The sequence below is a fragment of the Ochotona princeps genome, chromosome 11 (genome assembly GCF_030435755.1).
Source record: "Ochotona princeps isolate mOchPri1 chromosome 11, mOchPri1.hap1, whole genome shotgun sequence".
Classification (NCBI taxonomy): Eukaryota; Metazoa; Chordata; class Mammalia; order Lagomorpha; family Ochotonidae; genus Ochotona; species Ochotona princeps.
This window is the reverse complement of record NC_080842.1, coordinates 13529856-13542400: the sequence shown is the minus strand read 5'-3', so window position 1 is coordinate 13542400 and position 12545 is coordinate 13529856. Positions and strand designations below refer to the sequence as shown.

The following is a 12545-nucleotide window of genomic DNA, read 5'->3' as shown; positions in this document are numbered from 1 at the left end:
TTTGGAAAGTCAGATTTACAGAGAGAAAGACTCCATCCGCTGGTGCACTCCCCAAGTGGCCACAACAGCCAGAGCTGAGCTGATCTGAAGCCAGGGGCCAGGAGTTTCTTCCGGATCTCCAATGCAGCTGCATGGTTCCAATGCTTTGGGGCAAACTCAACTGCTTTCCCAGGCCACAAGCAGGGAGTTGGTGGCAAGTGGAGCAGCCAGGATATAAACTGGCACCCACATGGGATCCAGGTGCACACAAGGCGAGGGCTTTAGCCACTAGGCCACTATGCCAGGCCCTAAGAAACATTCTTTTTTTTTTTTTTAAAGATTTATTTATTTTTTTTTTTTATTTTTATTACAAAGTCAGATATACTGAGAGGAGGAGGAGACAGAGAAGAAGTGGAGCTGCCGGGATTAGAACCAGCAGCCATATGGGATCAAGGCGAGGACCTTAGCCACTAGGCCACGCTGCCGAGCCCTAAGAAACATTCTTAAGATGACAGAGGCACAACTAAATTCTCCATTCAGTACACAAGAATTCTCAGTGCCTGTGACAAGCAGACTTAGGAATCAACTGGTCGTTTCTGAGTGTTTAGAACAAAGGCATATATTCCATGTTTCATGCAACTGTCACCCAGTGGTGAAAAGGGCTCCCTCACCCAGGCATCACCATATGACACAACTCATCAGCATCCTAACATGTTGTCTTGTGACATTCTGCAACATTCTTAGAAGGCTGAACAATGTGAGGTATACTGAAACACAACTCTTCAAACAGCTCCACTAACACTGGGCTACTGACTACCTAGTCGGCAATTTGATTAAGCTCCCTCCTGCCCCAACAGTTCTTCAACTACCACAAACTTCTATCTGCCACTGTTACAGAACCTGCGGTGGTACTGGCTCTGCTGTCTAGCTCTGTCCCAGAGATGCCAGTATACCAGAAGACCGCTTCCTCTCACTGACCCCCTAGCTGCAGCTGTCCTGAGACACCCACAAATGCTCCTGCTTCCACCTCAGCAATTTACACTGCACTGGTCCCCGCCTTACTGCAGCTGGGGAGGAGGGGCTGAGGGGCTCACACATATGATCCATAATTTCCCAGGTGAGCAGAAACAAAACTGTGTAGCCTTCCATTCTCACACATACAGTCTCACTCCTGAGGATAGAGAAAAAATAGGTCCCTTGGTTCTAGCTGTCCATGGAGAAATATTAAGTGCAATTCTTACACCATCCTCATTAATACCCAATTAGAACTTGATCAGGCCAGGTGTTCAACTTCAACCAAAACCTGTCTTCTGAGGAAGAAGCCTATATACAACAAAAGAGGGTTCAAATTAAATAATAACAATAATCAGAGAAGTCTGCACTAAATATCCCAGGAAGTTGGGGGCTGCAGAGAATGGCTACCAGAAGTCATAGAGTTGAGGAGAATCAAGATGGCGGAACAGGGTAAGGACACGTTTAAACGGACGGAAAAACATTTAATCAGGATGAAGCAGACAGGACACATTCCAGGAAATAGGAAAGGACAGAACAACAGCTGAGGGGTACCTGGAGACTGACAGACACAGGAAAGCAGCGGACACAGCAGTATGGTGTTGCAGTGACTGATACTCCAACGGCATTCAGCTAATGGCGCTGAACTCCACCAGCAACCAGGTGGGAAGGGACTTTCACTGGGAGCTTGGGAGGTGAGCCCAGACAAAGAACTGTCTGTCCTGCTGGTCCGTTTGATTTGACCAGGAGCAGAGACAGAACAGCAGATCCCAGATGGACAGTGCAAGAACAGGGTGGATTTCATAGCCCAGTCAGCCCCCTAGAGCTGAATTGGGTGCCATTTTGCGTAAGGAGGCAAAGGCAAGGGAAAGGACAGAGCATACACTGAGCTGGGAGTGAGCTCATTTCTGACTCAGTGAACTGCAGCAATGTGGCATTCTACAGGTTCCACCCAAGACAAGTCTGGGTAGTCCTAAGACCTGATGGGAGGCAGATCCAGAACTCTAGTAGTGGTATGTCAGGCGCCATTTTGTACAGCCATTTTGTACACTGTGGCAATAGCTTTAGGACTGCAGGGGACAACAGTGAACTGCACATGTGCTGAGCTCGCGAGAACTCACTGAGTTCCATGGATTGCACTGGTCCCGCAGGAAAACAATACCGACTGTGGCATCGTACGGGTCAAAATAGGTCCGTGTGGCACCCAGACCTAATGTCCAACAGGTTCCTACAAGATCAGCGCCACCAACAACCTAAGTATATAGGACACCTGGTGTCTCTCTAATCCTGGGACCTGCTCCAACTGAAAGTGGGAGAAAGGCTGCAGAGACAACGGTGCAGACTCAGCACGGTATCACAGGAGGTGGAGAGTGGTGAGCCAGGAGCTGGGGCTGTGGAGACCACGGTGGAAATCTAACATAAGAACCCAGACCTGGAACTTGCTGGAGGTTATGGCACAAGTGGCTGCAAGCAAAGAGTTGTGTACCAACTGCAATAAGTAAAATCGCATTGTAGACCTGTGGGTGACACAGCTTAGAAACCTGCCCCAAGGAGAAGACTCTGCTAACCAGAAGTACAATGACCAAGAGCAAAAGAAGAGACAAGCATAATGAATATTACCGAAAACTCCCCTGCAAAAGAGCAAAACCCTATGCCAACCTCAGAGTTAACTGAGGAAGACATCGAGAAAATGGGGCACACAGAATTCATAAAACTCATTTTAAAGCTTCTGATCAACAAGAAGAAGCACATACACAAGTTCAAAGAATTTAAGGAAGCAATAAAGCAAATCAAGGCTGATATATCACAAATTAAGAACACAGTGAAACAAATTAAAAGTACAATGGAGAGTCTCCAAAATAGAATCAAACAAGCAGAAGGAAGAATCTCAGAATTGGAAGATATTTCCTGTCATTAGGGGGAAGCAAACAAAAAGCTGGAAGCAGAGCTGGATCAAGCCAAAAACAGTATTCAAGAACTGAAAGACACTATTAAGAGGCCAAATCTAAGACTTATGGGAGTCCCAGAAGGTGCAGAAAGAGAAACTGGTTTTACAAATATATTTAATGAAATAACAAAGGAAAATTTCCCTAATCTACAGAAAGAACTGGAAAAGAAGATCCAGGAGGGGCACAGAACTCCCAACATGCTTGATCAAAAGTGATCTTCACCAAGACACATGATCATCAAGCTCTCTTCAATTGAACATAAGGAAAAGATCCTTAAATGTGCATGTGAGGGCCCGGCACCGTGGCCTAGCGGCTAAAGTCCTCGCCTTGAAAGCCCCGGGATCCCATATGGGCGCCGGTTCTAATCCCGGCAGCTCCACTTCCCATCCGGCTCCCTGCTTGTGGCCTGGGAAAGCAGTCGAGGACGGCCCAAAGCTTTGGGACCCTGCACCTGCATGGGAGACCCGGAAGAGGTTCCTGGTTCCCGGCTTCGGATCAGCGCGCATCGGCCCGTTGCGGCTCACTTGGGGAGTGAAACATCAGAGGGAGGATCTTCCTCTCTGTCTCTCCTCCTCTGTGTATATCTGGCTGTAATAAAATGAATAAATCTTTGAAAAAAAAATGTGCATGTGAAAAAAATCAGTTGACATATAAAGGAATGCCAATTAAACTCACAGGAGACCTCTCACAGGAAACTCTATAGGCAAGAAGAGAATGGAGTGACATATTCTAGATTCTAAAAGAAAAAAATTTTCGGCCTAAGATAACATATCCAGCAAAGCTTTCTTTTGCCTTTGAAAATGAAATAAAATTCTTCCAGTCAGGAAAAGTTAAAAGAATTTGCCTCTTCCAAATCTGTCCTACAAATGATACTTCAAGATGTTCTCTTGACAGAGAAGAGGAATAGCACCTACCAAAACCAAACGCAAATGGGAAGAACATCTCAGTAAAATGACAATAGAAGACTAAACCAGTGAACAACCCATTCCTAAAATGACAGGACCAAAGTACCATCCATACATATTAACCCTGAATGTAAATGACTTAAGCTAAATCAAACGTCATAGATTAATAGACTGGATTAAAAAACAAAACCCATCTATTTATTATCTAGAAGAGACACACTTCACCAACAAAAATCAGCGGAAACTATATTGCATGGGTTTTGTGTTTTCTGTCAGTTTCATCTCTTCAAAACAGTTTCTTCTGATTAAATCACTCACTGACTCGTAGATCATGCAGTGGCATCATTTTCTTCAAGAAGGTTCTTGATTTTCATTTCTTCAGCTACACGTTAGTCATTTAGCAGCATGTTATTTAACTTCATGGTGTTGTTAATTTCTTTTTTCTCCCTGATGTTGATTTTGTTTTGTGGCTTTTCATTTAAGGGGATGTACAGTAGCTGTGTAATGGAGACTGTCATATCTAGTAACATGTCATTTAACTTCATGGCATTGTAAATTTCTATTTTTCTTTCTATTGTTGATTTTGAATCTTGACTGCATTTAAGGAGATGTACAGTAGCTGTGAAATGGAGACTAACATCCAGATGTGAGGATACAATGTAGTATGCATTTCTACTTCCAGACAAAGATGGACTTACAATGAAACTGTTCACTATATCTTGACAACAGCATGCTGGACTCTCTGCCACTGTCCATGTCCCACAATGATGGACATATGACTGTGTATGAAGAACTATATTTTAGTAATGATATAGAGGAACTAGGTGGGGGAGAGGGAATTGGGGAGGGGATAAAGGAAATGACAGGAGCCTATAGAATTGTATCATAAAATGATAATAATAATAAAATGTAAAAAAAAAAAGTAGTCATAGAGTTTTCACCAGTCTCACAGTGGTATTGGCCAATCACCTCAACAGTGACAGGCCACGTTATCTCTGCTGGAAATCCTTTTCTGAGGGAAGACGCCCCTTCATTTCTAAATCATACTCTGCGTTTCCAGCACAAATTGCCCCACACGTGGGCAGGAAAGGCCTCTGCCACCACCCTGCCTGCCACAGACCCCACCATGTCCCAGGACCACACCACAGGGCACACGCTGGGCATTGAGTTGCTCCACAGGAAGCTTGGTGTGTCACCAGAGTCCTCCGTGTCATCCAAGCACAATGCTTGCATCTACTGGATAACACAGACCTCAAGATATCCCCATATTCTCCCTGAAAGAATGCATTTCAAAGTAAAACAGCAGCTGAGGAGATCCACAGGGATCTGAGAAGTCCACATGCTGGCCCCTACTATATGACTTCAAACAGCTCACAGAAGCTAGGCAGAGCTGACTTCCAGTTCTTCCTGTAAACACTGGGGCAGCACGAACGAGTGCTCTTGCACGGCCGTTCCGCTAATGCTCTGCTAGGCAGGTATCGAGTGCTGCTCTGTTCCCAGGGAATGCCCATCATCTGGATGCACTTAACAGGCTGTGACAGCAACAGCCAAATGTTCATTTTTTACGCTCTGCCTCAGCTCAAGTACATTTCTCTCCCCTAGGCTCTAAAAGCCTCCCATGATTGTGATGAATTATAGATCAAATGCACTACCAACTGTCGTGGCCTTTTACCTCACCCCAGCCATGCCCGTTCCCACTCACCTCTAAATGGCTGCAGACCCAGCAGGAACGGGCAGAGGTAAGAACCCAACTTCAACTTTGAATTTCTGGTAAATGTTTCCAGACATCCAGGAGAGCTGCTAAGAGAGTCATTTCATTATGACTGCAGATCACAACTAGGCTCCTGGGGCGGTATTTTAGAGAAGCTGACTGCATCCCCACACAAGTCACCAGACAACACAATCTGAAGGAGGTAATGCCTTACCTGCAGTAGCCAAAGGGGGTAATCCTGAACACAAGAAAATGCAAACAAACAAGGAAAAGCTATGGAGTTTCCCTGTGTCACAAATAAGCAAGACACGTCCTTTATCAGTTCTGTCCGTGGAGACCTGGTAAGCTTAGGCTTCCCTGGAAAAGTCACTAATAATACCCACTGGGCAGGAAAGCAACTTCTCTTAGAGCCTGAGATGGAGGCCCTGAGGTCTATCTGCAAAATAAGGGCAGTGTTGGAGGTCTCCAGGCCTGGTTCACAAAGCAGGATCCAGTGCAGGCACCACTCAAGTACTCACCTGAGGGCAGGCAGATCCCCACATTCTGTACTGGAGTGCCTGGGTCTGATATTCCAGCTCCCGACTCTAGCTTCCTGGGATGCAGTGGTGATGGAAAAGTGGCCGAGTCCCTGGGAAACCAGCACTGAATTCCTGGTTCCTGGCCCAGCCCAGCCCAGCCCTGATCATTGTGGGCATCAGGGTAGTGAACCAGTGGATAGGAGCATGTGCTCACACTCTATTTAAAAATAAATAATTAAAACTATTAAGGTAGACATCTGTTTTGAGATAAAACTAGCTTTAGCCTTTTTTTTTTTCAGAGGAAAACTCACTTTTTTGCAGTAACACATTAGAAAGATCCTTAGTTAAAAAAAAGAAATCCTTTGGAAATCTGAGTTTCCTGTGTTCTAAATTACCATAAGCCCCTCAGTTTTATAACCTCTCATTCCATGTTTTGGCATCTGGAAATAGAAAGGAGGTTACTACTGCAGAAAGTCTATCTGCCAATTTACTCCCTAAAAGGCTACAATGTCCAGGCCAGGCCAGGCCAGGCCAGAGCCAGCAACTGGGAATTCAATCCAACCCCATCCATGTCAGCTGGCACAAACCCAACCTTCTTGAGCCATTCCCACTGTCTCCCAAGGTCTGCATTAGCAGGAAGCTGAAGCCAGGAACTAAACCAAGGTGGTTCAACATGTACGGAGGGCACCCTAACTGCAAACTTGAGAAGCAAGCTTTTTCTGTGATGTGAGGCCTAAAAAAAAATAAATGCAAAATACCTCAGCAAATTATCCAAAAGTGGTTTGCCACAGAAGGCACAAATGGCCACATCCATTTCTTGTAAGTCATCCTAACTCTTAAGAACCCACACATTTGTGATACGGCCTCACAGCAGAGAAGAGTCAGGACAACAGAGGACATTTCCACCAGGTTTATTCAAGATGGGGTGAGGGCATGATGTCTGTTACCCATGAGGCTATAGTTTTGGAAGGAGCCATGAACAATAGCAGTGAGTGCATCTTTGCTGCTTAACTTGTGTTCCGACTGTGAGACCCACATCCTGAGCACACAGTACAGAGTTTAGGAAACCCAGATAGCCCCCTAGAAGTCAGGCCACACTGCTTCCTACCAACTCCATTACCAGAAGAATTAAGCAGAATTCACTCACATCTTTGAAACCCTTCTACAATGATTTTATTATAAATATGTCTTTTGGAATAAACAAATATTGCATTCAGGACTATCTGCCAACCTGCTCTACAGTAACAAACAAGAAAAAAATGGAACCAGGAACCATGTGGAAGTAGAGACAAATAGCAAAGACACCTACATGCCACGCCAAGTGTCTTCCTCCCAGGACATAACGGTTACAGGAAACGTCACATTTTCTTTAGCCTACCCGGTAAGCTTGAGTTTGAGGTTGGTAAGTCTGCACCTGTTCTGTAAACTGAGCTGATCTTCTCCTCAGCCCTAAGCAGCAGAACGGAAGACAGTGAGTCTTCAGAGCCCAAGCGTTGACAAGACAGATCTTGATTGTGTATCTGTAACTCTTTGTTCAGAACAAATCCATCCCTATTTCCCAGGAGTAACGTCAGAGTAATCTTTCAGCACTCCAGCCAAGTGCTCGTTATGAGTCTTAAACCGTCGTTTTTTCTGTGAGGCAGGCTTTTTCCTTCTCTGAATGGGAGCCTACAAGAAAAGGTAAAAACAGTTAGAAACCACAGCTACTCCGAGGGTTGGGGTGCCCAGAACCCCACAGCAGGGGATGCAGGGTCTAGAGCTACCTGCCTGTAATGCAGCTCAGTACCGCATACACCCACCCCCACCCCCACCCCCACCTGAAGCCACACAGGTACTTTCCGTTAGCCTGAGACACAATGCAAACCTCCCTGGAAATGAGTAGGCTGCACAAAAACCTGCCAGCTAGGTTTAGGTAGGAGTCAGTGAAAATCTGTACCTGGTCTAGGCTTACAGATACATTCACTATCACCAGTTTTTAAAAAACCAGAAGTACATATGACAAACTACTGAGATATGGCAAATTTGAGTGGTGGATGGACATAGGAGAACTTTTAAGGTTACTGTCTCTTCTGTTCTATATATTTAAACTATTAACACCAGTCACAAATGAAAGGAACTCAACAGTGGGCCTGGCAAGATGGTGGCATCTGTTGTTGTGCCCTCCTTCTCATGGCTCCAGCCCCTGCCAGACTCGCCAGAGACTCCTCATCATTCTACGTCCTCAAAGAAATGGCCAAATGACAAGCCTGACTAGCTCAAAGCCAAGCTGGTTTGGGCACCACCGTGCTCATGTGGCTCTATTTCAAACATCATACTGAAGGTGTTTTACAGTATAAAAGAGGAAATGGTTCAGAATACATTTCTGAAATGCCATTTTAACACAGTATGCTACTGACGGATTATGCTAGTGATAGGAATTCATGAGGCTGCAACTGCATCACTCCATGGAAAGACTGCTGGCAATAAATCTTCCGTTTCCGAGTTTCAAATATTCATTCAACAAACACATACCCCACCAAAGCGACAAAATCAATCTACAATGTGTGAGGGGGCCTAGGCCCTGAGAGGCAGTGCAGCCACATCAATGTGGTTGTGGATCACGCCCTGTGCTGGCTTTGTTCTCGGACTACACAGACTGTGATTAGCCAGAAGGAGGCAACTTTCAAGTTGTCACTAAGGTCTCTGATGAGCAAAATTCCAGAGATGAAAAAGACAAAAATATCTGATTTCCAGAGGACCTGAAAATCAATGCAGACAATTCAACGGGACCAGATCTTCACCAAGATCACCAAGCTTGTAGAACTAGGAGTGTGGGGAACAAATCTGAATTCCAGCAGACCTAGCAGATAAAGATCAGTTTCCTCATAGAAAGTGGGAGGAGTATGCAAAGAGAGTTAAAGGTCAAAGAATGGCTGGCACTTGAAAACAGCAGAGGACGGGAGGCCAGCCTCGGGGAGCAGCAGCCAGGAGCATAACCACGGGGGGAAGGACGACCCGCTCCTCAGAAGGAACAGGAAGCAGGTTAACGGTTCAGAGGAAGAGGGAGATTAAACGGCTTTTCTAGAGAATACACACCACTTTCTTTGGTCCAGATTCCTGCATGGAAGAAATACCCTGTCGCTTCAGATATTCTTCAATTTTCTCTTCATCCATTGAATCCACAGTGACACTCCTCCAGAGTTTCTGAAATTCTGCACCAACAAGAGAGTAGTTATTTTACAACCCATTTTTACCAACTACTGTATCCTAGTGATCAAAATCCAGGCTTCATTATTATCTCCTCTGGGTCTATCTTAGCACATCTGAGATTTCATTAGAAAAACAAAGCAGTGAGGCAAGAACATTCCAGTGCTGGACACTGCGCAGCAGAAGGGCCTGGGAATAGAACGGCATCAGCGCAGAGCAATCTATTTTAGGGGCCAGCAAGGGAAAGGCGATGTCACCGAGGCCTCCCTGCTTTCCTGGGGAAGAAAGGCAGTCAACACTTCGATTCCAAAACTCAGTTCCTTCCATCTTGCGTTAAAAGCAGCTAAAATGCCTCCTCAAGTTCTCTGAGCTCAATTTACTCCATTTCCTCTCCCACTGATAATAACTACTGAAACACAGAGGGAAACAGGGAACCAAGTTTATATGGAAATAAGACGCTGTTAACAGTCTATTTGCAAAAGACTTTCAAAATCAACTTGAGAACTGGACATTGAAGTATGAAAAGCAAGGAAAGCTGAGACAGAAACAGTCTCAACCTTCCATTCCCATAAAACTAAGCCAACTTTGGCTTATGTCCCCATTTTATTTTTTCCAACTAAAAGATCACAACTGGAACATGTCCAAAACCAGTCACTTGCATCTTAAGCTTGCTCCTAGAGACAGATCCTAGCAACCAGATTTCACTCTTCCCTCCCTCCCTCCCTGCCTGCCTGCCTGCCTGCCTGCCTCCCTCCCTCCCTCCCTTCCTTCCCTCTCCTCTCTCTCTCCTCCTTACCCCCACTTCTGCCAGATTTATTGATCTATTGGAAAGGTACAAGGGTATGAAGGATCTTCTAGCTCCATCCAGGTCTCCCACCACATGGGTGCATAGGACCAAAAACCTGGGCTATCCTCTGCTGCTTTCCCAGGTACATGTAGCAGGAAGCTGGATCAGCACCTATCTGGGATACCGGCACCACAACTGGAAGGTTAACCCACTGGGGCGACAACACTAGTACCCATTTTCTTTTATTTTACATCTCAACAGCAGAGACAGAGATTTCCTATCAACTGATTCACTACCCAAATGCCCACAGCAGGCAGGGCCAGGAATCCAACTCGCCCACTCTCCCATGCGGGCAGCAGAGACCCAGCTACCTGTTGATTCCCAGGGCACACATCAGCAGAAAGCTAGAATCAGGAATAGAGCCAGAGCTCAAACCAAGCACTTAAATACCGCAAGCGGCCTCTTAACCACCACGCCACATGCCTGCCCCAGCATCTATTCTCTAACAAAACCCTTGTGACACTAAAACCTTAAGACCTATGAACTCAGTTAGGGAGAAAAGAGAGGGGGATGGTGGGGAGAGAACAGCCCTCCCTAGTATGTCACAAGTTCACTGGGACCTCCTGCCTTAACAGTTCCCAATGCACCCCGTCCTCCTATCACAGACTCTCACCAGGGACACCCGGCCTCTCCTCTCTTCATTTTCCCTTAGCTTGTCAATTCTATCCTTAAAGAAACCATAAAGGTAACAGCCACCCAGTTCTATATTAGGCTTTTTGTTTTCTTTGTTTCTTTTTAAAAAATATATACTGCATGAGATAAATGATGCCCCAAACAGCTGGAAAGTTGGTCACTGATACAATTTCTAGGCTTTGGCTGTTGAGCATCAAATGTAAAAATAGCATAAAGATTTCAATCTGGACACAAATTTACTGAAATCCCAAATATCCCTTCCTAAGAAGTTTTTTAATTTACATAGGTATGCTGGAGGTTCTTGATATCACACACTGAGACTTCATGTGAATACACTGCAGGCAACATTTAACTGTGTTAACTCAAACCAGCACTCAAATGGGATACTGCGTATTTCTGCAGTAATTTATACTCTGCACCACATCAGGCCTAATAATTTTTTTATATTTTTAAACTTAATTTAAAATAATTTTATATTATCAAAAAAGCTGGATTAGTACATAATTTCTTTATACCCTTTATCCAACTTCCCCTGATGCTAATGACGCACATAATTTTATGACTAAAGCTTATTAACCATGATATAATGCTATGAAGAATCAATATATCCTATTCGGCTTTCACTGGACCACCTGCATCCTTTTCTTATTTCCAGATACACTTCAGGGTCCAACATTGAATTCAGTTGCCATGTCCTTTGTCTCTTCCCGTCATTAAGTGTACTCTCCTTCTTTTTACCATTACACTTAAGAACAGTACTGATGCTTTTTTTTATTTTATTTTAATTGGTAAGTCAGATAAACAGAGAGAGGAAGATCTTCTGTCCGTTGATTTACTCTCCAAGTGGCTGCAACAGCTGGAGCTGAGCTGATCTGAAGCCAGGAGCCAGGAGCCTCGAGCCTCTTCTGGGTCTCCCACAGGTGGGTGCAGGGTCCCAAGGCTTTGGGCTGTCCTCAACTGCTTTCTCAGCACACAATCAGGAAGCTGGATGGGAAGCAGAGCCACCAGAACACGAACCGGCACTCACATGGCAAATACTTAAGCACTAGGCTACTGAGCCGGGCCATGATCTGCTATTTTTTTTTAAAGATTTATTTATTTTTTTTATTACAAAGTCAGATATACATAGGGGAGGAGAGACACAGAGGAAGATCTTCCATCCGATGATTCACTCCCCAAGTGAGCGCAATGGCTGGTGCTGTACTGATCTGAAGTCAGGAACCAGGAACCTCTTCCAGGTCTCCCACGTGGGTGCAGGGTCCCAAAGCTTTGGGCCATCCTCAACTGCTTTCCCAGGCCACAAGCAGGGAGCTGGAAGGGAAGTGGAACCGCCGGGATTAGAACCAGCACCCATATGGGATCCCGGCACGTTCATGGTGAGGACTTTAGCCGCTAGGCCATGGTGCTGGGCCTGTGATCTGTTATTTTTAATAGCCTTTAGGGGCCTGATGCTGTGGCATAGCAGGTAAAGCTGCCATGTGTCGAAAAAGCATCCCACACTGGTACCATTTCAAACCTTGGATGCCCTATTTCCAATCCAGCTCCCTGCTAACATGCCTGGGAAAGCAACAGAGGAAGGCACAACAATTTACATCCTTGCATCCATGTGGGAAACCCAGAGAAAGTGCCTGGCTTGCTTCAGATTGGGCCAATTTTGGCCACTGCAACCACCTGGAGAATGAACCAGCAGAAGGAAGACTCTGCCTTTCAAAGAAACAAATAAATCTTGAAGAAGTAAACAATGGTGTTTGGTTTGGGTTATTGTAATAGTTCCTCAGGCAAAACGATAGAACAGTGGGCTGCAGA

General features: G+C 45.2%; 1 protein-coding gene across 1 annotated transcript in view; it reads right to left on the bottom strand.

Moving 5' to 3' along the window:
- Nucleotides 1-7227: 7227 nt before the first annotated feature.
- GTF2E2 (general transcription factor IIE subunit 2) overlaps nucleotides 7228-12545 on the bottom strand; it is a 69776-nt gene continuing 64458 nt past the window's right edge. Inside the window, exons 7-8 of the mRNA XM_004592695.3 lie at nucleotides 9149-9264; nucleotides 7228-7741 (exon numbers count right to left, since the gene is read on the bottom strand). Coding sequence (XP_004592752.3) covers nucleotides 7625-7741; nucleotides 9149-9264 — 233 coding nt within the window. The 3' untranslated portion in view covers nucleotides 7228-7624. The remainder of the gene's footprint in view (nucleotides 7742-9148; nucleotides 9265-12545) is intronic.